Here is a 27,107-nt window from a genome sequence, read left to right on the forward strand (position 1 = left end):
CGCCGCTTTTAATATATTCCTTATTTCCCCTATGTTCTAAACTTTCTTCATTTTCTAATGCCTTCCTTTTGTTGATGAGATATTGATCTATTGTCTCTTTCTTTTCAGTCATTGTCACAACCTACTTTTTAATAGAAAAGACATCAAACAGGTCCCTTTGATAGGAAGCTCTTGAATGATGAATAAGCAAAGGAACAATCGGTTTTGTAGTTGTTCAGGGGGTGTTTTATTAGAACATTTTGATGAATACAAGCGCTGTTTATCCTCATGTTTTTAATTTTTCTTTTTATCTAAATTTTTTCTTTTTAAAATAACTCGTTGTTGATTAGGTTAGTTTCAGATCCTTAAGGTGCACACAGACAATATTTTAGGGGTTATAATCATACTATCTGTCCAGAAAGTGGGGCCGCGCTGAGTTTAGAACACACATATGATTTATATCACACGCATAGATTGTAGTTTAATGATAAGAAAAGTTTCAGTTCCCTTAAAATACCAAGCTCGCCAAGATAAAACCCCTTCTACCCCACTGGGCCCTTTTAGGTCTATACATACTTGAAAACTGCAATTTTCTAAAATATTCTATTTGTTATTTCAAAATTATGAAGTGTTTAGGGTTGTATCACATTTTTGTCAGTGTTGCCATGTTGCAACGCGATAATAAATAAGTAAGAGTGATCCCTGAAATTTGACAATGTCTGTAAAATTTTTTGAAACATTGACAGTCTGTCTATGCCCTAAGACAGCTGTGCCTTCACAAGAAATATACACCTTCTTAAGCGTTTTGTGCAAAATGTTTTAGCTTATTTTTTGCTGATTTTTCATTCACTTTTTTTCGTTTAATTACCAAAGAAAAAAAACAATTCGTTTTTCGTTTTAATTACCGTTAATTACCGTTCGTTTTTCGTTTAGTTTCGTTAAATTTTTTTTGTTTAATTACCAGCTATTACCAAAAGCTGCTTAGCTGCATATGGCGGTCTTTTTTTTAGTAGAAAATGATTCCTAATTTCTCCTCATTTTTAAGATATATATTATTGAGTAAGTTTGTAATTTTCCACTCTACCGATTCTAACAATCATATTTCATTTCTCTGTCAGTTTGGTACATTAAGGTACAAACACCAAAGTTTTAGCGATGCGTCTGACTATCTTTCCAGAAAGTGTTTTCGTAACAGTTCTTTTTTTGCCACCATTTTTTGAAAGTTATTCTTGGATGGGGGTCTTGTGCACCAGTCTTGGGGGAGGAGAAGAATCCTACTTAGTGCTGGTATTCTGGCATGGGCACTTACAGGCATTCTCAGGTGTAAGCTAAAAAAAGGTAAACCAATAATAATGCTAGAATAATGTTTGTTTGTAAAGTTTAAAACTAACTTATTTAACTTAGGACCGCCCAACATGAACGCAATAGGCTCCAGTGGCGGTTCTAGCCTCTCTTGTACCCGGAGCAAAATCCTGACTAGCCCCCCCCCTCTGTCTGCCAATAATTTAAAGCCAAATTTTAACAAAACTTGCATTTATTAACAAAATTGTACCAACTGTGCGCTCTATTCATTTTAATAAAAAATAAATTTCTAAAATTACAAAATCACTATAACCATTAGATTAATTATTTGTAATTTTGCGCCCCTAAAGTTCCTGTGCCCGAGGCAAGTACCCCCTTTGTCCCCCCAGCCCCCTCTGACAGGCTCAGGGTTGACAACACGGTCAGTTCCTACAGCGCTAGAATCGCCCAAATGTGCGTGCTACACAGCGATTTTCGGTGGTATAGTCAAAAAATTGACTATAGTAAAGCTAAAATAGAACTTTCGTGCTATTTTAGCTCTATTTTAGCAACCCTGAGCACGTGCTACGAAAAAAAAAATAGTGCTAAAATAGCACTTTCGTGCTACAGGTGACAACGCTGGATAGGTCCCAACCCGTTGGAAACCTGAGAAAAATAAGGTTTTAAAACACACATCATTCTAGTATTCAGACCAACCACCCCCTTCCTACGGGAAAATCTAAAACTGATTCAAATCGAAACAATTGAAATTTGAAATTATATCTTTAGGAATTTCTTGCTTTTATTTTGCTAGTTTTTGTGTTTATTTGCGAAGATTTCGAGCCCTAGAAGGAATATTATTAAATATTTAAGTCCAGAATAAAAAGTTTTCTAGATTTAAAACTTTCCTATAAAACTTTTCTACACAACTAAACTTTTTTTTAAATATGCAAAGGTTTTTCAATTTTAAACAAAGGGAAAAGCAACAGTAACTTTCAAATATGATTCCGACAAATAGGGCGTGATAATTTTACGAATTTTTGTTTATAAATTTAGACTTTAAGCTTGTTTGAATCACATATTCCGGAGCTTGAGACAAAACTGCCCTTATGAGTTGTATCTTGAAGACCAAAAGATTGCCAACTCGAATGCACTGTGAATCCAACAGACCTAGTTTCTCAGACCAGCCGTTATGAAGACCTGTTGGACAACAGGAATAAAAAGGATAAAAAAAATAACTTTACGCATAGGCCTACTCTTTATGATGATCAGAAAAAAATAGTTTGCCCTCCTCCCAAGGCAAAATTTGAAGTTGTCTCACTCCTCCCCCTAAGCAAAATTTTATCCGAAAGTCTCAATTTGATCCTCTTGTATTGAGACAAAACAGGATAGACTTACCAATCATAGGCTTACAAATAAGACTTATAAGATAGATAGGATTTATCTATAAATATTTATATATATTTACTATATTAATTTATATACATATATATATATATATATATATATATATATATAATATATATATATATATATATATATATATATATATATATATATATATATATATATATATATATATATATATATATATATATATATATATATATATATATATATATATATATATATATATATATATATATATATATATATATATATATATATATATATATATATATATATATATATATATATATAAATATTTATATTTACTATCTATAAATATTTATATATATTTACTATATTAATTTATATACATATATATATATATATATATATATATATATATATATATATATATATATATATATATATATATATGATATATATATATATATATATATATATATATATATATATATATATATATATATATATATATATATATATATATATATATCTATAGATATTAATATAGATATGATTTATCTTACAAATATGATTTGTAAGATAAACTTACAAAACAGGATAGACTTACCGAGACTATAGCTATGTAAATATTTATTTACAAAAGAAAAAAGATCCCCTCTCCATCCACACGTCTAAAATAGTCTACTATCAATTTTTTATTCCATAGACACAGTTTTTACCCAAGAAGGTATTTATTCGAATAAAAACAACTCTGAGCTTGAGCTCGTGATCCCAAAATGCAAATGCTCTACCTTCTGACTTGTTCAGAAGGTAGTGATTGGAGGACAACTAGCCCCCCCCCCCCACGCCCATCATTCCCCCAAATACATCCAATCAAAATTTTGAGATAGCCATTTTGTTCAGCGTAGTTGATTTCCAGATAGAAAATATCTTTATGAGGAGGACAGCTCATTCGATTGGAAATTAAAAGGGTTAGTGCCCTACCTTCTACCTTCGGTCTTCTTAGTTTGTCCTACTATGTTGGTGTATTTAAATATCAGAATAATTTGTTTTATGCATAGAGTAACAGACACCTACCAAAAGGTGGATTTGCCCTTGATGTCAATTTATTATATTTTCTTTTTCATATTAGTATTTTGTTGTTATACATTAGAGGTAGCCACTTTAGCCCCTTTCTTCCTCCAAATATATTTATCTATTTTTCTTTTTTTGTATTAGTATTAAAGAAGTCTTCTTTAATAGCTTATCTATCTGTTGTGTCCCCGTCTATAAATTTGACTGTGTGTTTCTTGTATATAATTGAATCTTATTCAAAGGGATTTCTGATCCTCTCTCTTTTCCTTAGCCGTTTTCACACCTTTTTGTGCTCACACTTTATTAATAATTCTATAACAGATGATGCCTTTCTCTTTCAGGAGATTATGATGGATCACGCTTTGCGAACAATATCCTATATTGCTGACATAGGAGATTTAGTTGTTTTGATGGCCCGGAGAAGAACTCCACCAGTTGAAGGAGAAGATGGCCCAAGGATAAGTAAAACGCCGAGAATGGTCTGCCATATCTTTGAATCGGAAGAGGTTAGTATATCTATGTTATTGCATTTAAAATAATTTTAGTTATGTTACTAAGATTTGAATTTGTATTTAACCCAAATACCAGCTGAAAAAAATAACTAAAAAAGACCTACAAAGATTTAGAGAAAAAATAACGACATGTTTTTTATGTGATTTATAGTATCTTTTTATATTATTTTTAGTATATAGATTTCTATTAGTTTATAGAATATTTTATTATAAAACGTTTATAGAATATTTTTTATGTTTGCGATATGTTCTATAGAATCTTTTTATTCTCAAGAGTAAGATAAAAAGTATGAGTTATCCCTGGGTCATACTGACAAAAAAATTTTGCGCCAGATCATAGGCAGCGCGCTAGCGCTGCCTAAGTAAAGAGCGATGTGGGCACAATGTTTTTTTTTTTGTTTTTTTTTTCTCCATGCCCGGACACTTCGTATCGAAGGAATTGTCTAAGAAACTTCAAAAGGGGCTCATTCGATTGGAAATTGTAGTGGCTAGTGCCGTTTTTAATAGTCGAAAGTGATTGGATGACAACTAGCCCCCCCACGCCCATCATTCCCCCAAATACATCCAATCAAAATTTTGAGATAGTCATTTTGTTCAGCGTAGTTGATTTCCAGATTGAAAATATCTTTTTGAGGAGGAAACTCCCCCACCACTCTCGGGGCAAGGGTTTTAAGTTATGCCCTGGGGGCATATAAGGTTTTTATAGAAAGCATTGTCGTAGAAACTTCAAAACGGGCTCATTCGATTGGAAATTGAAATGGCTAGTGCCCTTTTTATTCGCCTAATGTGATTGGAGGGCAAATGGCCCCCCCCCCCACGCCCATCATTCCCCCAAACACATCCAATCAAAATTTTGATATAGCCATTTGGTTCAGCGTAGTTGATTTCCAGATAGAAAATATCTTTTTGAGGAGGACACTCCCCTACAACCCTCGGGGCAAGGGTTTTAAGTTATGCCCTGGGGGTATATAAGGTTTTTATAGAAGGCGTTGTCGTAGAAACTTCAAGAAACATCATTCGATGGGAAATTCAAAGGGCTAGTGCCCTTTTAATAGTCGAAGGTGATTGGAGGGCAACGCGCCCCCCCCCCACGCCCATCATTCCCCCAAACACATCCAATCAAAATTTTGAGATAGCCATTTTGTTCAGCATAGTTGATTTCCAGATAGCAAATATATTTTTGAGGAGGACACTCCCCCACAACCCTCGGAGCAAAGGTTGTAAGCTATGCCCTGGGGGCATATAAGGTTTTTATAGAAGGCGTTGTCGTAGAAACTTCAAAAAAGGCTCATTCTATTGGAAATTCAAAGGGCTAGTGCCCTTTTTAATAGTTGAAAGTGATTGGAGAGCAACTAGCCCCCTCTCACGCCCACCTTTTCCCCAAACACATCGAATAAAAATTTTGAGATGGCAATTTTGTTCAACGCAGTTTTAAATTCTAGGAATTATGTCCCTGAGGATGACAACCCCCCCACAGCCCACAGGACAAGAGTTGTAAGTTTTTATATAAAGTGTTGTCGTAGAAACTTCAAAAAGGGCTCATTCGATTAGAAATTGAAATAGCTTGTGCCCTTTTTAATAGTCGAAAGTAATTGGAAGGCAACTAACACCCCTTCCACGCCCACCATTTCCCCAAACACATCCAATCAAAATTTTGAAATAGCCATTTTTTCCACGCAGTTAAAGTTCAGGAAATTATACCTTTGAGCAAGACACTCCCCTCACAGTCTTCAGAGCAAGGGTTATAATTTATTCCCTGGGGGCATATAAGTTTTTATTGAAATCTGTATCGTAGAAACTTGAAAAAGGGTTCATTCGTTTGGAAATTCAAAGGTCTAGTGCCCTTTTGAAAAGTGGACAGTGATTTGAGGGCAACTAGCCCCCCTCTCTCGCCTACTTTCTCCTCAAAAACATCCAATCAAAATTTTCAGATAGCCATTTTGTTCAGTGTTGTGGATTTCCAGAGAAAAATTATGTTTTTGAGGAGGAAACTCCCCCACAGCCCTCACGGCAAGGGATGTAAGCTACACCCTGAGGGTATATAAGATTTTACTGAACGTGTCGTCGTAGAAACTTCAAAAAGAGCTCTTTCGATTGGAAATTGAAATGGCTAGTGCCCTTTTTAATAGTCGAAAGTGATTGGAAAGCAACTAACACCCCTTCTTCGCCCACTATTTTCTAAAGCACATCCACTAAAAATTTTGAAATGGTTGTTTTGTTTAACACAGTTTAAAGTTCTAGAAATTATACCCTTGAGCAAGACGCTCCTTGAACAGTTTTGTGGTCCAAAGTTGAAGGCTTTGCCTTGGGGACACGTAAGGTTTTTTATTGAAAGGTTTGCCATAGAAAATTGAAAAAGGGCTCATTTGGAAATTCAAAGGGCTAGTGCCTTTTTAATAGTCGAAAGTGATTTGAGGGCAACTAACCCCCCTGTCACGCCCACTTTTTCCCCAAACACATCCAATCAAAATTTTTAGAGCAATTTTATTCAACGCAGTTGAAAGTTTTAGAAATTAGGTCTTTAAGGATGACAACCCATCCCCCCACACCCCTCAGGGCAAGGGTTTTAAGTTATGCCTTGGGAGCATGTAAGGTTTTTACTGAAAGGGATGTTATAAAAACATCCAAAAGTGCTCATCCAATTAAAAATTGAAAGGGCTATTGTCCTGTTAATAGTCGAAAGTGATTGAAGGGCCCTTTTTAGTACCCTTTTTTAGGGCCCTTCTTAGTGCCCTTTTTAATAGTTGAAAGTGATTGGACGGTAACTAACCCCTCACTTACGCCCACCATTCCCCCCAAACACATCCAATCAAAATTTTTAGATAGCCATTTTGTTCAACGTAGTAGAAAGTTCTGGAAATTAGGTCTGTGAGGATGACAAACCCCCCACAGTCCCCAGGGCGAAGGTTGTAAGTTATACCCTGGGGGAATATAAGGTTTTTATTGAAAGCGTTGTCGTAGAAACTTCAAAAGGGCTCATTTGATTGGATATTGAAAGGGCTAGTGCTTTTTTTAATAGTTGAAAGTGATCGGATAAAGCCTAACGCCCCTCTCACGCCCACCATTTTCCCAGACACATCCAATCAAAATTTTGATATAGCCATTTTGTTTAACGTAGTTCAAATTTCTGGAAATTAGGTCTTACAGGATGACAACCATCCTCACAGCCCTTAGGGTAAGAGTTGTAATTTATACCCTGGGGGCATATAAGGTGTTTATAGGAAGTATTGTCGTAGAAACTCAAAAAGGGCTCATTCGATTGGAAATCGAAAGGCTTAGTGCCCCTTTTTAATAGTCGAAAGGGATTGGAAGACTTGATATTTTTATAGTAAAGATCGATGTGGGTATAATGTATTATTTTTTTGTTGTTGTTGTTGTTTAGACCAGGGCACTTTGTATCGAAGGAGTTGTCGTAGGAACTTCGAAAAGGGCTCATTCTATTGAAAATAGAAAGGGTTGATGTCCTTTTTAATAGTCGAAAGTGATTGGAGGAAAACTAATCCCCCTCCCACCCCCACCCACCCATTTGACTTTATGTTTAAAAACTAAATGTTGCCATAAGATTAAGTCAAAATGCACTGTGTTAATGCTAATTCCCAATTAGACATCTCAGCAGTATCCCAAGAATGACTGAGGGTTTTATGGTCAAACTTTTGGGGCTGCTTCTGCTCTTAAGATTTAGTCAAATCAAAATATCGTAAGTGTATCCAAGCTATCAAAGAAAGTAAACAGATTTTTTTGCGAATGGTATCAAGTTTTCTATTTCAGGTCAACTAGACGAGGTATGAAACTAAATTAAGCACTTCTATTTGTGTCCAGATTCTTAAGAGGGTGTATGTTGTTAAAAATTGCTGAAAATTTTTCTCCAGCATACAAATAGTAGGCCAAACTATAAATCGTTAAAAAAACGAAAAGATTTAAAGTATTATTTTCTTTTTCTCTGAAAAGACTGTGTCAATATAAAACGAACAGAAATTAACTAAAAAAACTGTTTCCACAAAATAAGTTTTTTAATTAGAAGTAAAGAACTTCATTTAACAAAAATGAGCAAAACTAAAATGAAATAATCTACCAAGCATGAAACTACCAAAAATCAGCATCGATAAATAAATGAAACCCAAAACGAACTGAAATTACAATAAATAACCGAGTAAAAACGAGCAGAAATTAACATAAGTTGGGCTCAAAACCCCTATGCCTTCCCAAGGCCAGAACATCTGGTTTCCCTTAACAGGAGTAAAAAGAAGAAGAAGACAACCTCGACTCCACTTGAAAAGTGGAGTCAACTTCACCTCGACTCCACTCGACGCCAAATTTAAGTTTATGTTACGAATCAACTCACTACTTGAATCTACTACTGGAATCTATCACCGTTAACTAGTGTCGGAGGAGCTGGTACTATATAAATCTAAAAAAAAGCTTGCCAGAGGCAAGAAAAAGTAAAAACTAAGTTACTAATGTTAGAAATATGGATAGTAAGATCCGTCGTTTTTATGGTACGATCATAAATTCCCAATTCCATTTGAATAGAGCAACTCATACAGGGGCGTAATTTGCTATAGGACAGGGGTCAACTGCCCCTCCAAAACTTCAGTTTGCCCCCCATACCCCGGTTTGCCCCCTCCCCAAGCTGAAATTTAGTTTCATCAAAAAGTTTATCAAAAGATAAGCCTGCATAATTCAAGCATCCACAGAAACGGGTCACTTTTCTTTAGTACATCTTTATCTTTATGGTACAATATAGCTCATTTTCCAATTTTCACTGTCATTTTCATTTGATTTGTGAAAATTCGCTCCAAATTAACCCCTCCCAAGATTTTGACGAAATTACGCCACTGCCTTCTTGCAAGGCTTTATGATAGTATAGCCACGCGACACATTTTTATTAAATGCCGTTTTACCGATTAGTTACAAAAATCTAATCGTTTTAGAATGAAGGGTAATTTTTTAGATATACTAAGTTTCTGCTGCGAGTCCCCCATGGACTGGTAAATCACACCTCCTGAGAAAATGTAGTTTCTTAGATCTATGTTCCAAGCTGTATGAGCTTAAGACTCTTATGTCGAGCGAGCAAACTGGTCATAAATGACAAAATTTCGATTTTTAATGTTTAGGCCTGGCGTTTATTGTTGTTTTTTTTTCTTTACTTTGTTTTGATTGCACTCTATATTTTTCCTTTTTGTTATAAATAAACAAATACGTACCATCTTACAATAAATAAATAAATAATTATTTATATTAAGTAAATGCATATCAGCTTACAACTTTTACTATTCGTTTCATAACTTCATATGATTTCTACATTTTGTAGGAATGTAAAAAATGTTATATAATAATTATATATAATAAATATATAATAAAAATATTAATATGAAATAATAAATATAGATACAATAAATATATAATAATAAATAAATTTTACATAAATACTTTCTATGAATATGGCTTATTTCTCCACTTAAAATTCGTAAATACACGACCGGTAGTAAGAAATACCTATCATTAATGTTCGTTAACATTAATGTTCAGGAGATTTTGGACCACAAAATTTTCCTTTTGTATGTTTTTTGCTATGATTATTTATTTAATTTCTGTTCGTTTTGGGTTTCTTTAATTCTTTAATAGTAGTTTCTGGTCGTGTTGAGTTTGAATTTTAACAGGTATTTGTATCTGCTGAGCTTAAGTTTAAAATTGCCTTTACTTTTCTTTGAAAAACCAATTTTTCGGAAAGTTTTTTAATTAATTTTTGTTCGTTTTTTATTGCATATGTTTCAAGTTTTTGAAAATTCCTTACTTCAAAATCAAACTTTTTTTTAAATCAAATGTTCATCAAAATATCAAAACTGGTATCAAAGTAATAATATCAAAGTGAAAAAATGGGTTTGTGTCAACCTCGGAGTTTTTATTATCCGATGTTTGAACTATTTTTAACAAAATCGCTATCTCAAAATTTATATCGGATGGGTTTGGGGGAAAAGGGGGGGCTAATTAGCCTTCGGTCTCTTTTGACTCTTAAAAAGTGAACTAGAACTTTCTCTTTTTCAATCAAATGAGCCGTCTCTGAAGTTTATACGAGCATCCCTTCTATAAGAACCATATATATATCCAGAGAATAACTTACAATGCCTGTCCCTGGGCCCTGGGGGGGTTGTATCGACCCCGGAGTTTTAATATCTGATAGTTGAACTATTTTTAGCAAAATGATCACGTCAAGTTTTCATCGGATGGGTTTATCCATCCGAAAAACCAAAAGGCGTAGAGGGCGGGAGGGGTTAGTTGCTCTCAGATCTTTTTTATCTCTGAGAAAATGAACTACAACTTTTAATTTCCATTTAAATGAGCCCTCTCTGAAGTTTATACGAGCATCCCTTTCATAAGAACCACATACGGCCCCAAGACATAGCTTACAATGCCTTCCCCTGGGCCCTGGGGGGATACGTCGACACCGAAGTTTTTTTGTCTGACCTTTGAACTATTTTGAAAAAAATGGCTCTCTCAAAGTTCTTATAGGATGGGTTTGAGGAAAATAGGGCGTGTAATGCCTGCCCTTGGGCCCTGGGGGGATGTTTTGACGCCGGAGTTTTTGTTATCTGACCTTTGAACTATTTTGAAAAAAATGGCTCTCTCAAAGCTCTTATCGGATGGATTTCAGGAAAATAGGGCGTGGAGAGGGGGGCTTGTTGCCCTCCGATCTCTTTTGACTCTGAAAAATTGAACGAGAACTTACAATTTCCAATCATGAGCCCTCTCCGAAGTTTATACGAGCATACCCTCTATAAGAACCATATATCCCCCTAGAGCAATACTTACAATGCCTGCCCCGGGCCATGGGGGGGGGGGGTTGTGTCGACATAGGACTTTTTCTTATCTGACCTTTGAACTATTTTTAACGAAATGACCATACGTAAAGTAGTTTTTGTTTGATGATCTTTGAACTATTTTTAACAAAATGGCTACCTAAAATTTTTCTATCAGATGTATTTGGGAGAAAAGGGCTTGGGGGGGGGGTTAGTTGCCCTCCGATCACTTGTAACTCTTAAAAAGGGCACTAGAGCTCTCGATTTCCAATCGAATGAGCCCCCTTTGTTTATACGACGACCCCTTCTATATGAAGTACCTCTGGAAAAAAATGGAGTCTGGGGGAGGCTGGATGCCCTCCAATCGCTTTTGACTCTTAAAAAGTGAATTACAACTTTCAATTTCCAATCAAATGAGCAATCTATGAAGTATATACAAGCATCCCTTCCATAACAACCATATATGCCCTCAGGGCATAACTTACAACGTCTACCCCCAGGCCCTGGGGGGCTGTGTCAACACTGTAGCGTATGGGTTTGGGGAAAAAAGGACGGGGGCTAATTGCTCTTAAATCTTTTGACTCCTAAAAATAAACCACAAGTTTCAATTTCCGATCAGATGAGTCCTTTATGTAGCTTGTACGAGCATCCCTTTCTTAAGACCCATACAGGACCTCAGGGCATAATTCTGAATGCCTTCTCCCGGAACCTGGGGGTTGTATTGACGCCGGAGTTTTTCTTATCCGACCTTTGAACTTTTTTTAACAAAATGTCTATCTCAAAATTTTCATCAGATGGGTTTGGAAAAAGAAGGCGTGGGAGGGGGAGGGGCTATCTGCCTTCGGATCTCTTTTGAGCATTAAAAAATGAGCTCGAACTTTCAATTTCCAATCAAATAAGCCCTCTCTGAAGTTTATACGAGCATCCCTTTCATGAGAATCATATATGCCCCAGGACATAACTTACAACGCCTGCTCCCGGGCCCTTGGGGGTTGCGACGACACCTGAGTTTTTGTTATCTGACTTTTGAGCAATTTTTAACTTAATGTCTGTCTCAAAATTTTTATTGGATGCATTTGGGGAAAAAGGGACTTTGGGGAGGGAGGGGGGGGCTAGTTGCCCTCCAATCTCTTTTGGCTCTAAAAAACTGAATTAGAACTTTCAATTTCCAATCCAATGAGCCATCTCTGAAGTTTTTACGAGCATCCCTTCAATAAGAACAATATATTCCACCAGGGCATAACTTACAACACCTGCCCTCGGAGGCTGTTTTGATCCCGGAGTTTTCGTTGTATGGTCTTTGAAATATCTAAAAAAAAAGGCTATCTCAAAGTTCTTATTCGGATGGGTTTGAGGAAAAAAGGGCGTGGAGGGGTGGGGGGCTAGGGGCCCTTCAGTCTCTTTTGACTCTTTAATAGTTAACTAAAGATTTCACTTTCCAGTCAAATGAGTCCTCTATGTAGTTTATACGAGCCTCCCTTCCATAAAAACCATAGCCTATATGCCCCCAGGGCATAACTTACAACACCTGCCCCCGGGCCCTGGGGGGGGGTGTGTCGACACCGTATTTTTTGGTATGTGATCTTTGAACTATTTTTAACAAAATAGCAATCTTAAAATTTGTATTGGCTGCATTTGGGAAAAAGGGTTTGGGGGGGGGGGGGCTGGTTACCATCCGATATCTTTTGACGCTTAAAAAGTGAACTAGAAATTTCAATTTCCAATCAAATGAGCCCTTTCTGAAGTTTATGCAAGCATTCCTTCCATAAGAACCATATATGCCCCCAGGGCATAAATTATAACTCTTGCCCTGAAGACTGTGGGGGGAGTGTCTTGCTCAAACAAATAATTTCCAGAACTTTCAACAACGTTGAACAAAATGGCTATATCAAAAGTTTGATTGGATGTTTTTGGGGAAATGGTGGGCGTGGAAGGAGTGTTAGTTACCTTCCAATCAGTTTCTACAACGACCCCTTCCATAAGAAGCGTCTCTGGGAAAAAAAATAATAAATAATAAAATATTGGAGCCGTATGGCCTTTACTATAGGCAACGCTATAGTGTAGCCTCTGCTAAGAAGATATTATTTCTAATTTTAATTTGAGTAATACATTAATTGTATTGGAACATTCTTTCCGTAGACTAATCACTACGCTGATTTCAAATTCCATTGAAATCACTTCAAATGTAATTCTTCTCCTTGGTACTCATGTCCCTTACCCACATATTGCGCAGGACTGTACACCAATTCTGATTAACATCGTTCACTTATCTAACATATCTTCCATTTCTTTTATTTATTGTTTAATTCATAATTTACTGTTTCAATTCGACCATTATATAGTTATTGTTAATTTATGTCATTATTGATTAATTATTGTATAGTTTCATTAATGTAAGTTCGATTTATTATTTAATTCTAATCGCTATTATAACCTTAAATCTTGATGAAATACTTCATATGTGATTTTTCTGTTTGGTGCTCATAAGGCTTACAAAAATTTTTTGCACTTCACTCCCGCCCTTCACTTCAGTTACCCGCCTTCGCCTCACGCTCCTCACTAGATCCACCAACAGTCTTGCTTGCATAATTTGCTGTAGCTTAATTATTAATCTTTAATATGACATAGCAAAAGACTTTTGCAGATTCCAAAACAAATGATTTTAGTCAGGCGCAATTCTAGGTTTTTTTTTTTTTTTTTTTTTGCAGAAAGTGAGGGGTTTGTGTTTTTAGTTGTTTTTTTTTCTTTGATTTTTCACATTCATTTCTCGTTTTAGCTGTCTTGGAACATTTAGCTTGACTTTCTAAGAAAATTATCCTCGCTTAGACTTTGAGCGGTAGCTAACAGAATTTATAATTCTGTTAAAAACAGCACTTTCATGTGACTCACCAACTTTATCCAACAGTTCGTTGTAACGAACTATAAGTAAGGAGCGACACGGTTCAATAGTAACCGGAACTCTAAAAACAGAGATTTTCTAATAATAGATACATCAAAAGAATTGAATGTTTATTCTGATTCAAAATATATATAGTTCATTGAGTTTAATACTACCCATAAAAAGATACGGGCCTGAGAAGATTTGCGCTTTTTTTGAAAAAGGGAGAACCTTCCCCCCCCCCCCCCTAAAAAAACGTCAAGCGATCACAATGAAAATTTCACCATTAGATTCAACATATCAGAGAACCGTATTGTGGAGATTTGAAGCTCCTATATACAAAAATGTGGAATTTGGTATTTTTTCCCAGAAGAAAGATCACGGATGCGTGTCTATTTTTTTCCAGGGGTGATCGTATCGAACCAATGATCCTAGAAGATCGGGAGAGGGCTAATTTGATCGGAAATTGAAAGTTCTAGTTCCCTTTAACATAACCTAAAGGATTGGAGGGTAGCTAGCCCCCTCCCCCGCCCCGTTTTAACCCAAAGTCGTCCGATCAAACTTTTTGTTCAGCCATTTTGTTCAGTATAGTTCAAAGATCCAATAACTATGCCGTTGGTGATAACATGACCCCCCCCCCACAGGTCCTGGGGAAAGGGGTATGAGTTACGAAATTTATTCATTGTTTACGTAAAGTATTTGTTATTGAGAAGTATACAGAAATTTTGGGGGGGAGGGGGATTTTCTGCTTTGGAGGATGTACTACGATGAAAATTTTCGATGGGGAGGGATCTTTCCGTGGATGATCTTTCCGGGTGAAATCTGCACTGAGGGATTGGCCAGAATTCCTTTATAAAATTATTTTAATTTATCTTACTTAATATTAGGTAACTACATTTAACATGTACAGATGTTCCGGGGGAACTTTTCAGCGGGGATGGGCTATTCTGGAGTGTTTTCTCAATGGGGTAGAATTCTTCATGGAGGAATTTTCCGCTGGGGCATCTTTCCACTGGAGTTTTGGGGACTTCCCGGAAAAGTTTTCCACGAAGGGGAATATCCATCATGATTTAAAAAACGCCCAGAGATTAAAGCCTTTTGCAAATGAGAGTATGCTAAGGAAAATTTTTTAGGCGAAATCGTCCGCAAGAAATTTCCCTGGAGGATTTCCATCTAGGATGGAATTGTCGGGAGGGAATTTTTTGGGGAGGGGGGTATTTTACGTCGGAGGAACTCTACTTCGTGGAATTTTCTGTGGGGGAAGGGAATTTTTCATGGGGGGAAGATGGAGTTCTCAGCATTATTTGAAAAATGATCAGAAATTAAAAAAAAAAAAAAAACAACAACAAGTTTTTACAACTGAAAGTAAGGAGCAATATTGAAACCTAAGACTAACAGGAATTATTCCGTATATGAGGGGTTTCTCCCCCCCCCCCCCCATCAATGTTTCGCTCTTCACGCTTAAGTATTTTTGAGCTTTTAACAAAGCTTCTTATTCTAATTAAACGCTTGTGATTCAGGAGTTGTTCTTAAAGAATTGGGACAAAAAGTAAAAATTTAGCGTAAAGAGCAAGGTATTAAAGAGGGGGGAAACCTCCTCGTATACGGAATAATTTCTGTTCGTTTTAAGTTTCTATGTTGCTCCTTACTTTCAGTTGAGAAAACTTGTTTTTTTTATATTTAATTCAGTTAGAACTGACTAATGTCGCCGGCGTATTATATGCATATTTCTTTTTCTAAGAGAATGTTGTAGTTATGAAATATTAAACAGAGAATTTCCATTTTAGGCTCAATTCATCGCTCAATCGATTGGTCAAGCATTTCAAGTGGCTTATGTGGAATTTTTGAAGGCCAATGGGATTGAGGATCAGAGTTTTGGACGTGAAATTGATTATCAAGAAGTTTTAAATTCACAAGAGATTTTTGGAGATGAACTAGCCATGTTTTCTAGGAAAGACCTTCAGAAAGAGGTAGGAGTTTGTCAAAGGAGGGAGGGGTAGACAGGTCTTTCCTGAAGATCAGAAGCATACATAACTGTAAAATTTCGAAATATTCGGATGAATATAGCAGTGGCGCAATTTCTCCAAAATCCTGTGGGGGGAGGGGGTAAAGTTGGAGCCAATTTTTTTACAAATCAAGTGGAAGTGACATTGAAAACCAAAAAATGAGCCATATAGTACAACAAAGGCAAAGATATACTAAAGAAAACTGACCCGTTTTTGTGAATGCTTTAATTATGCAGGCTTATCTTAGTTTTGACAAGATTTTTGAGAAACTAGATTTCAGCTTGGGAGCAAACTGGGGTCTGAGAGAAAACTTGAGTATTAGGGACGGTTGCCCCACCCCCTTCTGTCCCATAGCCAATTACTCCCCTGAAATATAGCATCTTGCGCATCTTACTCGTAAAAAAACTTTTTTGAAGTATATACATTCGGTCGAAAAATACACAAAAGGTTTTAAGGAGAAAACACTTATCGGGAAAATTTGCCCTTAGACCATTTTATTGTTAACTTAGTCGAACTGGTCTCTTGAAAATTAATTTTGTATTCGATAAGTAAATGGTGGTTGATGCTGTTCGTTTTCAGTCGCTTTTTCAAGGAATATATTCATGGACTACGGAGTTATGAATCTGCTGCCTTTGCAGCAGAATATAAAAAAAATGGATTTAATCAACTTGAATTCTGAATGACTCATTGGAAGTGCTACTAGCTGTCTAGCTTGAAGCTATCAGAAATACAAAGAAGTTATTTTGTTTAAGATATGTTCTTTATGATTTCCAATTTTTGTTAATATTGCGAAATAGCTGTTGTAGCATTTTCATTATTTCAATATAATTTTGCTATCACATTATTTTTTTATATTCTATGTCTGGAATTTACTCTCTCCCTGCCTAACCATTCTTCTACCTAATGAAATCTACTCTTGGACACCTCCTTGTCACCGTTCCTTCCTCCCTGTCACAATGTTTTAGGTGAATCTTTTTGTCCGACCCTCACCTTTCCTGACATTGCAGGAAAGCTCGCTCAGCAATTGACCTCACAGAAGTGTCACTTGCAGAAATCTGGGCACAATGGATGAATAAATGTAGCTAGATTTGTTTGTTTTTTAAGCAGCCAAATTAATTTGTACATTAGTTGTCACTTAGCGAAATTTTAACATCAAAAATTAGTTACTTTTAAGTCAATTTACTTTAAAGTTCCAATAATTAGTGTAGCCATTGGCATTAAAGATAAAGAAAAAAGCCATTTAAATTTTTAATTTGGAAAAAATAGTAGATGATTTTCTTCCATATTTGCTGGCCTATTTCTGTAAGTCAAATTTTATAGGCCGAGCAAGTTTTTCCTACTGCTTATTCTCCATCCTTTGGCTGGCCTAATTTACCATATTTATTATTATAGACCAAATGGCCTATAATCGGGTCTTTTAATCACTCTCTCTCTCTCTCTCTCTCTGTCCCTCTCTCCCCTCCCTCTTTCTTTTTCTCTCGCCTTCCCTCTCCCTCCCTCCCTCCCTCCTCTCTCTCTCTCTCTCTCTCTCTCTCTCTCTCTCTCTCTCTCGCTTTCTCTCTGTCCCTCTCCCTCTATCTCTTTTTCTCCGTCTCTGTCGCTCTCTCCCTCTGTGTTTCCGTCTGTATGTTTGTGTCTGTCTCTGTCTGTCTCTCTGTGTGTCCCCCCTGCCCCTCCCACTCTCTCTCTGTCTCTCTCTCTCTATATCTCTCTCTCTCTCTCTCTCACTCACACTCTCTCTCTCTCTCTCTCTCTCTCTCTCTCTCTTTCTCTCTCTCTCTCTCTCTCTCTCTCTCTCTCTCTCTCTCTCTCTCTCTCTCTCTCTCTCTCTCTCTCTCTCTCTCTCTCTCTCTCTCTCTCTCTCTCTCTCTGTCTTTCTCTCTCTCTCTCTCTCCCTCTCTCTCTCTCTCTTTCTCTCTCCCTCTATCTCTCTCTCTCTCTCTCACTCTCTCTCTCTCTCTCTCTCTCTCTCTCTCTCTCTCATCAAAAACAGATTTTTGATGAGTTTATAAGGTTTTTTGTCCCCCCCCCCGAAAAAAAATCCTTTTACAAAACCCCTTCCGAAAAAAATCCTGGATACGGCCCTGGATAAATCTTTTTATTAGATAGTAAAAAAAAAAAACAATAAAAAAATACTAGATATCTCGAGTATATCTGCTGATGACGGTCACTGTATATGTGCTCGGAATATCCAGTACTTTTTTTGTTTGTTTTTTCACTGTCTTATAAAAGGATTTATCCATATTTGAACTGTTATTTATCGTAACGGAATAAATGGAATGTTACGCCGAAATTCTTGTCTCAATTGCGTTTATATAATTCTTCACATTATTCGTTTTTGTTAGGTAGTTCAGTGAAGTCGCTAAATTGTATTTCAAGTATTGCCAAATTAAAAAGTTGTTTAATTTTTCTTAAAGTGTTTGGTGTGAAAACTGCACTTTTGTTGTAAATATTAGTGGATATAGTACTAAGCCAAATAAGAATGTTTTGCTTTCCTTTCCATCGGCCTGCTATATGAGTTTTATTTAAGAAATTATGGCCAAAGCAGCGATAACCCTTCGTAGACTTAAGTATGTTAAGCAGCATAACTGTTCGTAGTGTTAAGTATGCTGCTAATGTTGTTAAGTGTTAAGTATAGTATTAAATATATGTTAAAATGTTCTTTTATTCTTTTAGGTCATAGTCCCAAAAGGGAGGAATGAAATCCTTGGCGTGGTCATTGTAGAGTCTGGATGGGGCTCTATGCTGCCAACAGTTGTGATAGCAAATTTGATGCCAGGTGGTGCCGCAGCTAGGTGTGGTCAATTAAACATTGGTGACCAGATCATTGCCATCAATGGCATCAGCTTAGTAGGCCTGCCACTGACAACATGTCAAACCTATATTAAGGTAAGTTTAAAAAAAATTTATACATAGAATGCAGAGAAAAATAACGCCCAATATAACCGAAAGACGTCACAATGTAACCGACAATAGATTTAATAATAATATCAGGTCATTTTTATAAAATTGCTATCTAAAAAATTTTATTGGATGGATTTGGGGAAAATTTGTGAGGGGGGGAGAGGCTGGCCAATTTCTAATAAATTGAGTCCCTTCGAAGCTTTTACGGTCATCTCTTTCACAAAAACCTTATATACCCCCGGAGTATAAATTACAACCCTTCTCCCGGGTTATTGGAGGCCATGTTTACCCCGAAGTTTTGTTATCTGATCGTTTGACTATTTCGAACAAAAAGGGCTATCTCCAAATTTAGATCTGATGTATTTGGGGAAAAAGAGAGTGGGTGGGGGCGGGGTGGTAGATGCCGTCTTATCACTTTTGAATCTTAAGAAAGAAACTAGAACTTCCAATTTTCAATTAAATGAGCCCCCTCTTAAATTTGTACGACCACTCTTTCTATAAAAACCTTATATGCCCCCGGGACATAACTCACAACACCTGCCCCTGGGCTTTAGTGGGTTATTTCAACCCCGAAGACAAAAGGGCTATCTCGAAATTTTTATCGGATGCGGTTGGGTAAATAAGGGCTTGGGGGGGGGACTAGTTGCCCTCCGATCTCTTTTGACTTCTAAAAACTTTCAATTTAAAATCAAATGAGCCCCATCTGAAATTTATATGAGCACCTTTTCCATTAGAACCATATATGGCCCCAGGGCATAACTTACAACGCCTGCCCCCGGGCTCTGGGGGGTTGTGTCGACTCGGAGTTTTTACATCTGATCTTTTAACTATTTTTGAGCCCCCTTTGAAGTTTATACCACTACCCCTTCCATAAAAACCTTATATACCCCAGGGGCATAGCTTCAAACACCTTCCAATGGGCTCTGGGATCGTGTGTCGACTTCGGAGTTTTTGTAAGCTGATATTTGAACTATTTTTAGCGAAAATGGCTATCTCAAAATTTTTATCGGATGCGTTTGGGGAAAAAGGGCGGTGGGGGAAGGGAGGCTAGATGCCCTCTGATCTCTTTGCACTCTTTAAAAGTTAACTAGAACTTCCAATTTCCGATCAAATGAGCCCCTTTGAAATTTATACGAGTGCCCCTTCCATAAGAACCATATATGCCCCTGGGGCCTAACTTATAACACTTGCCCCCGGGCTCTGGGTGGTTGTTCTCGACTTCGGAATCTTTGATATCTGATCTGTGAGCTATTTTTAACAAAATGACAGTCTGAAGATTTTTATCTGATGCATTTGGGGAAAGAAGGGCGTGGGAGGGGGTTAGTTGCCCTCCGATCCCTTTTGACTCTTAAAAAGGGCACTGGAAATTTCAAATTCTCAGTCGAATGAGCCCTCGCCGAAGTTTATTCGACCACCCCTTCCATATGAAGTGCCTCTGGGAAAATTGTTTTAATCCATATGGCCTTTACTATCGGCAAACGCTATAGCGTTGCCTCTGATAACCTAATTTTTCCTCATCAAGCTCATATCCCTTTCCTTACAAACCATTGGAGGGGGGTTGTCCGGGGCGAATTATCTTAGGTCTTATACAGCTGGTAAGTAGTTGGAATTATTAATGACTTGCATTTAATTTTTAATTTTCACTGAGGGGGGGGCTGCCCCTCTTGTGGCCCGACCTCATCCATAGAGGAGTCTTCGCGCATTTCTACATGCTCCTTTTAGAGTATGGAAAAAAATGATTGGCCTCTTTTCATCATTCCTTCTCATCATCATGAAATAAATTCTTTCGTAAATCTCCCCGAGAAACTTGATATTAGTAAGGAATTAGTCTCATTAGTTACTTTTTATCATTCTTAAGTTTCACATAGCTTTTCTACTAAGAAATGTAGTCAATTGAACCTTGACGAGATCAGTGTGACTGGCTTATTGGGCTAGAATAGTCCAGTCAGTTCCTCAAAATAATTAGTAATAGCAACACTTTAAAAATAGATATTACGCTCTGTAGTAAATAAAATGCGATTTTTAAATTTTTGCAAGTGAAATTAATTTCGCTTGCATGCATCGGCAATAAAGAATAAGATAGATCGTTTTCAGTAAATCCTGGTTCAGTGATGTTATTGGTGTTTTAGGCAAGTTAAGTGCCTCTTCTTGGCTATTTTTCCTATTAATTTATTTATTGGTTTTTCTTTAGTTTCAGAATTTAAATGAATTCTTGTCAGAGAGAATACTTTTGATTTCCTAATAACATCTATTAATTTTTAAAACGCTTAACTTGTAGGTGGAGCCATTTAAAATTATTCTCGAAATTACTTATAATTAGTTCAGAATTTGTCGTATTTTTCTCCTTTTTTCTTTTTTTTTTGGTGGCTGTTGTTCTCTACTCTGATGATGATCTCTACTCTGGGACAATTAAAAATTGTATGGCAGTATTGTTTTAACAAAAGTGAGAATTTTTTAAATCTCTAGCACGTGCACTTTGTGGTATATTTCCCTTGAATTTTATTTGGCTATAAGTTAGCATGTCTGTATTTAAATTCAGAACTGTATTTGGTGCTTGTTAATTATTCAGAGCGCACTCAAGTTCTTGATCGGAATGTAGAATCTGAGAAAACCGGTCTCATAGCCACAAAGACAAGTGACGGATGACATAATACATTGGACTTATATAATTTGGACTATATATTTGCACATAAGGGGGGGGGTAAAGTGTTTGGACAGCGTTGAGCTATAAAATAATTCTTACTTCATGACATGCAGAATAATTGTAGCTAACACATTCTGCATTCAGACCCGCTATACTTTACCCCCCCCCACCCCCCGAATGTGCAAATATATAACCCAAATTATAGAAGTCCAGTGTCTTCTGTCACCCGTCACTTATCTTTGTGGCTATGAAACCGGTTTTCTCAGATCTTACGCTCAGATCAAGAACTTGAGTGTGTTCTAAATAACTAAAAAGTACCCTATATTCATATAGACCAATATCTAATATTCTACTGTGTGTAACCAGTGATGATTGCGATGAAAAAGAAGAGCTACTAGGCATTAGTCCAGATTTTTGAGGAATAGAAATAAGGGAATTTGACTCCTCCATGTTTTAATGACAGAGAAAGGAAGAAAAATTGGAGAACAGTTTTTGTATTGCTATAAATTATCTATGTTGAAAAAGTGGCCTATAACTTACTGTCTCTTCCATATTCAATTCGTTTTTAATTTCAGAATTCTAAGTCAGCAACAGTTGTAAAAATGACTATGGTACCTTGTCCGCCAGTAGTCGAGGTCAAGATCAAACGACCAGATACCAAGTATCAACTTGGCTTTAGCGTACAAAATGGTGTTGTAAGTCTTTTACTCTTTTTTATTTGTCACTTAGCCAAATTCGATGGAAGAACCTGTTTTGGTTAAAATAACTCATAATAGTTATTGTTGTTAATATGGGTTGTCTTTAGCGTAAAAAAAACCATTGGCTTTAAGTTATCTATTGCTGTACAATACGTGGGCAACTTTTGTTTTAAGTTTGGATTTAATATCTTTACTTTAGCGTACAAAATGGTTTGTAAGTCGTTTACTGTTTTTTATTTGTCACCAAGTCAAATTATGAGCCTCTTTTATTAAAAGAACCAACATTGGGTTGAACAAAAAAAAAGGCTTTTGAAAACTTGGCTATAGCATACAAAATGATGTTGTGTCTTTCGCTTTTTATTGTTAGTCCTTGAGCCAAATTTGGCTAACGTGCCTTTCTTTATTTAAATATTTAAGATTTAGTTTACTTTAGCGTTCAAAAAACCACTCGGTTTTGAGTTTTCTATTCTTATACAATAGATAGTTTTGGCTTTAACAACTTGGCTGTATCGTATAAAATGGTTTTATAACTCTTTCGATGTTTATTATAAGTAACTAAGCCCGATTTTGCTTCAGGGCCTTTCTTTGTTTAAATAATTGACACTGGGGTGACTTTAGCCCACAAAAAAAGAATTGGATTTAATTTGGTGGTAAAGTGTATATTGTATGGCCTCTAGAGGGGGTAAGGGGGTAAGTCTATATGGTGATTAATACTAGGGTAGTGTTTCTACTTAGGGTTGGCCTGAATAATTATGCTAGGCATCCCTACTGGGCATTGATGAGAAGTATAAGTATTGATATGGAGAATTTCAGTTTAAATATTGATTACTATTAATGAACCCAATAACGGTATTAATATACAAAATCGGTGCTGAGACTATTGTCCCACAGATTAAGAAGAAACGAAGATATAACTATAAACTGTAAGAAAATCAAGGACACTTACAATACTTCAAAGCAATCCTAAGCAAAAATTTAGCGACGACAAGAAATCAAAGAGATAAAAGATATAAAAGGGCACTTGTTACAATAAACAGTAATGTTTTTAGGGTTGGCCCAACCACGCTTTCCGGGCTACACCTTTGCATAAGCAAGGATATGGGTATTTCCCAATCTCCTCCTATGCCCACACATATTTTGGTTTCCCAAAATCTGTGGTTCTTTTACGGTTAATTTCCAGATTCTTATCTTAATAAAAAGTGGTAATTCCAGATCATCATAATATGTATTTGCGTCTTATTAGTTTATCAATTTCTGGCTCAGTTTACTACAGTTTATCTTTCGCTGCACTATATACAGTGGCATGAAGGGTTAGAACTGAGAGTTTGTCGCAGGAGCTCGTAGAGAGCTTCCTGTACCTTGCCTTTAAGTCACTAAAAATCACTTGACTTTTAGTTGTCTATTGCTGTACTATAGACAAATTTGACTTTAATTTGACTTTCATAACTCGGCTGTAGGGTAGACAAAGGTGTTGAAATTCTTTTCCTGTTTGTTATCAGTCATTGAGCCACATTTTGTTGAAAAATCTGTTTTGATTTAAATAATAAAAAATGGGCATAGACAAAATCTAGGAGGGGGAATGGGGGGTGGCTATGGTATATTTATTTCTGAGTTGGCGTGGGGTTAAAATGCCACATAATTTCATTTTAATATTTTGAAAAACAAGTCATTTAGATCTATCTAAGGTAGGGGTTGGAGAATTGGTTTATTTTGCTTTTGTAAACAATGGTAAAGTGTTTTTTTTTTAATTTCAGAAGATTTCAAATGGTATTCTACTAATGTCTCAGTATATAATGCCCTGTTAACAAGGAGAAACCAAATATAAATAAACACAAAATTATCTCCAAGTGATCACAAGCGTAATCGTTTTAAAACAGTGAAATAAATTGGCACTTGAATGCTTCGTGTATTTCAACGCGTTCAGAAATAGGTTAAACTACCGGAAATATATAATTTCTGTTTCTCAGCCTCAAGGGGCTAAGCACTCTACAATGTATTAATATTATAGATTTATTGCATTAAACAATAGTGGATATGGTGAGGCTTCCCCTGAGATTGTTCAAAATAATTTTATTTAATATTTAGAATGCACTTTGGGTGTAAGCCTAGAGAACTACCTGGAGAAGAGGAAACATGTTAAGAAAACAATTCTTACTTCATAATATGAGAATAATCCTAGCTAGAAGATAATTCTACGAAAACGAAAGCATAGATAGTGTTTTGTTTCAGATCAGAAAAACGGCCAGAATCTTCAGTTAATAGTGCCGCATTTAGCAGACTGTTCAAAACTAAGTTAATGTTATTGCAAAAAAATCATAATTTTCTTAGAAAAAGGGGGAAAACACTGAAAGAAGTGATGATAAAGGTTACATGCATGCAAAATGTGTTAACTATAGTTGTTCTGTATATTATGAAGTAAAAATCCTTTTCTTAACATTTTTCCTTCTCTCCAGTTAGTTCTCTAGGCTTATACGGCACTTTACCCCCCCCCCCCCTAAAGTTTCGAGATGTTTTCTATTTTACAATAATTTTTATATTTTCTATACATTTCATTTTCTCTTCTTATTTTATGATTTAATCCCTCCTTACAGCCAGTCTTTGCGCGCGTGCTCGCTTTATAACTTAATATTTTCCTTATAGTGATTTTCAAAAGCAAGGCAGAGAAAAATAAAAATCAACTATGTCTAAATGTCTCGTTAGCAGGAGCTCTCAAACGTTCTTGATTAAGATTTTTCTGTTGCATCAGTTTTCGTTCTTTACTATAATTTTCTCAGGCTCGTAAATCTTGATGGGTAAAACTAAACTTGACGAAATTTAAATATTGAAAATCAGCATAAAAATCCGATTCTTTTAATGTGTCTATTGGTATCAAAATTCCATTTTTTAGAGACTCGGTTACTATTGAGCCGGGTCGCTCTTACTATTCAGTTCGTGGTATTGAAAAACCTAGATATAAACCTGATTACAAACAGGAAAAAGCCTTAGGCTTTTTTCTTCTTTGGAACGGTAAGAGACGGATCTCAAAGAATCATCAGTAAACTAAGGCCAATATGTGCAATGGTTAGTTTTTCTAACGATCGTATTTTAATATAATTATTGTATTTCTTAGTATGGGGCGTGATCTCTCATTAGGTTGCTAGCTACCGCTGCAACCCGGACCATTTAAGTATAATATAAACTATTTAAAAATTGACTCCCTTGAAGCCTGCATGGTGCAGTGGAAGTCGTGTTGATACTCTACTCCGAAGGCCGCAGGTTCATTTCTTGCCCCAGATAATTTTTACACATTTGTCAAATTAAAGTCTAAACAAAACTTCTATTAATAACTACTTGACTAATACCAGTTATGAAGAGCTATATCGATCCTTTATGTTTATCTGAGGAAAATAAAAAAAGAAAAGAAAGAAGATGCTAAACTGTTTTTAGGAATATATTTTTAAATTTTGGGTTACTAAGAACTGTTTTACCTTTTAGGGCCCTATTCGGTGCTCAAAATTTAATGTTCTTCAGAAGCAATTGCTAGATTACGAAAGAGGAAAAGAAAAAAGCATCATGTTGTGTATTCACTTTCATCCTAGCTAAACTATATACATTAGCCATTAAATTATTACTGATTAAAATAAATTATTAAAGTTATAGAAGAATTATTGTCAATAATAACTTGCGATGACGTAGTGAATAAAGCTGTACCTTCTGACCGAAGATTGGCAGGTTCAATCCCACGGGTCGCAAGGGTCGTAGATGCATAAGCTTTGTCTCTGAGACATTGGCTTATAATATAATGATGTGCTTAGTTTTATAAGCTCACCGAATTTAAATTAGCTGAGTTAGGTCGGTCAAGTCCATTTCCACTACTCTCTATTAATTGTTGAGCAGCTTTCGACCGCCTAAAACTCAACATTTTTGGCTTTCGTTTCTCTTCATAATTGATTTTTGGCCTCTTTTGACTCCCCACTAACGCGTGGCCAAACAAAATTAGTGCATTGCAAACAGGGCGACACCATTTTAATACGTTTGCTAAAAGGTTCTTCATAATCCTCCTCTTTTCGAGAACGTTTTGATGTGATGGCCGTAGTTTTTGCCAGAACTGTCTGATGTGTACAGTTTGATAAGCTCACACAGTTTAAATTAGTTAAGTTAGGTCTGTCAGGTACACTTCCATTGCTTATCAATTGTTGACTTGGTTATTTACTACCTAAACCTCAACAGTTTCGGTTTTTCTTCCACTTCGCACTTGATCCTGGCCTCTTTTGTCTCCCTGTTTACACGTGGCACAAAAGTACTGCAGGAAACTGGAAACGTGTGACAAACAGAAAACAACTATGGCTTTTACTTAATTGGAATAGTAAGAGACGACCTGGCTACAACCTACGACTATGACATCATTGATCAATCTTTAACATGAAATTATAATCTTATTTTAGTTACTATGGGCTGGAAGTTTGTTCTTTACTGTTATACGATTATGACGTCATTCTTCAAGCTTTAACATGAAATATGCAGTTTTTCGTAAACTAATTGATTCTATTTTAAAAATAATTTGTTTTAACTACAAAATGTTTTAAACCCCATTAATTGCCTTTAAAATGAGCCATTGAACAACTCTCTACGATGTTCCAGTGCCAAGCTATCTGTGGAAGAAGAAAAGAAAAAAAAAGCTGCCGTTTAGGCAGAATGCTGTAGTAGCTGCCGCTTTTTTTGATTTTCAAGTCAATATATTTCCCTTGCTGTTGAAGCCAAGGGACAGAAAATTTCCTGTTTAGGGGTTTCGGACAAGGCGGTTCTAATGGTGTACTTTTTGTTTTGATTTGCCTCTTTTTTAGGAGTTACGGGTTTTTATATTTCTTAACATTGGAAGTGATCGTCTCTTACTAGGTTGCTAGCTACCCCTGCAACCCGGACATAGTAAAAACTACAATAGCCCATAACTCCTAAAAATAGTTAGATCAAAACAAAAAGT

General features: G+C 36.1%; 1 protein-coding gene across 7 annotated transcripts in view; it reads left to right on the forward strand.

Annotated features, from left to right (window-relative positions):
* LOC148948866 (uncharacterized) overlaps positions 1-27,107 on the forward strand; it is a 289,113-nt gene that overhangs the window by 250,787 nt on the left and 11,219 nt on the right. For all 7 annotated transcript variants that reach the window (XM_089094766.1, XM_089094770.1, XM_089094772.1 and 4 more), the window contains 4 exons: positions 4,050-4,214; positions 15,683-15,865; positions 18,578-18,790; positions 22,025-22,144. In XM_089094766.1, coding sequence (XP_088950892.1) covers positions 4,050-4,214; positions 15,683-15,865; positions 18,578-18,790; positions 22,025-22,144 — 681 coding nt within the window. The remainder of the gene's footprint in view (positions 1-4,049; positions 4,215-15,682; positions 15,866-18,577; positions 18,791-22,024; positions 22,145-27,107) is intronic.

The sequence above is a fragment of the Artemia sp. Qi Xiang Cuo genome, chromosome 9 (genome assembly GCF_049724085.1).
Source record: "Artemia sp. Qi Xiang Cuo chromosome 9, ASM4972408v1, whole genome shotgun sequence".
NCBI lineage: Eukaryota > Metazoa > Arthropoda > Branchiopoda > Anostraca > Artemiidae > Artemia > Artemia sp. Qi Xiang Cuo.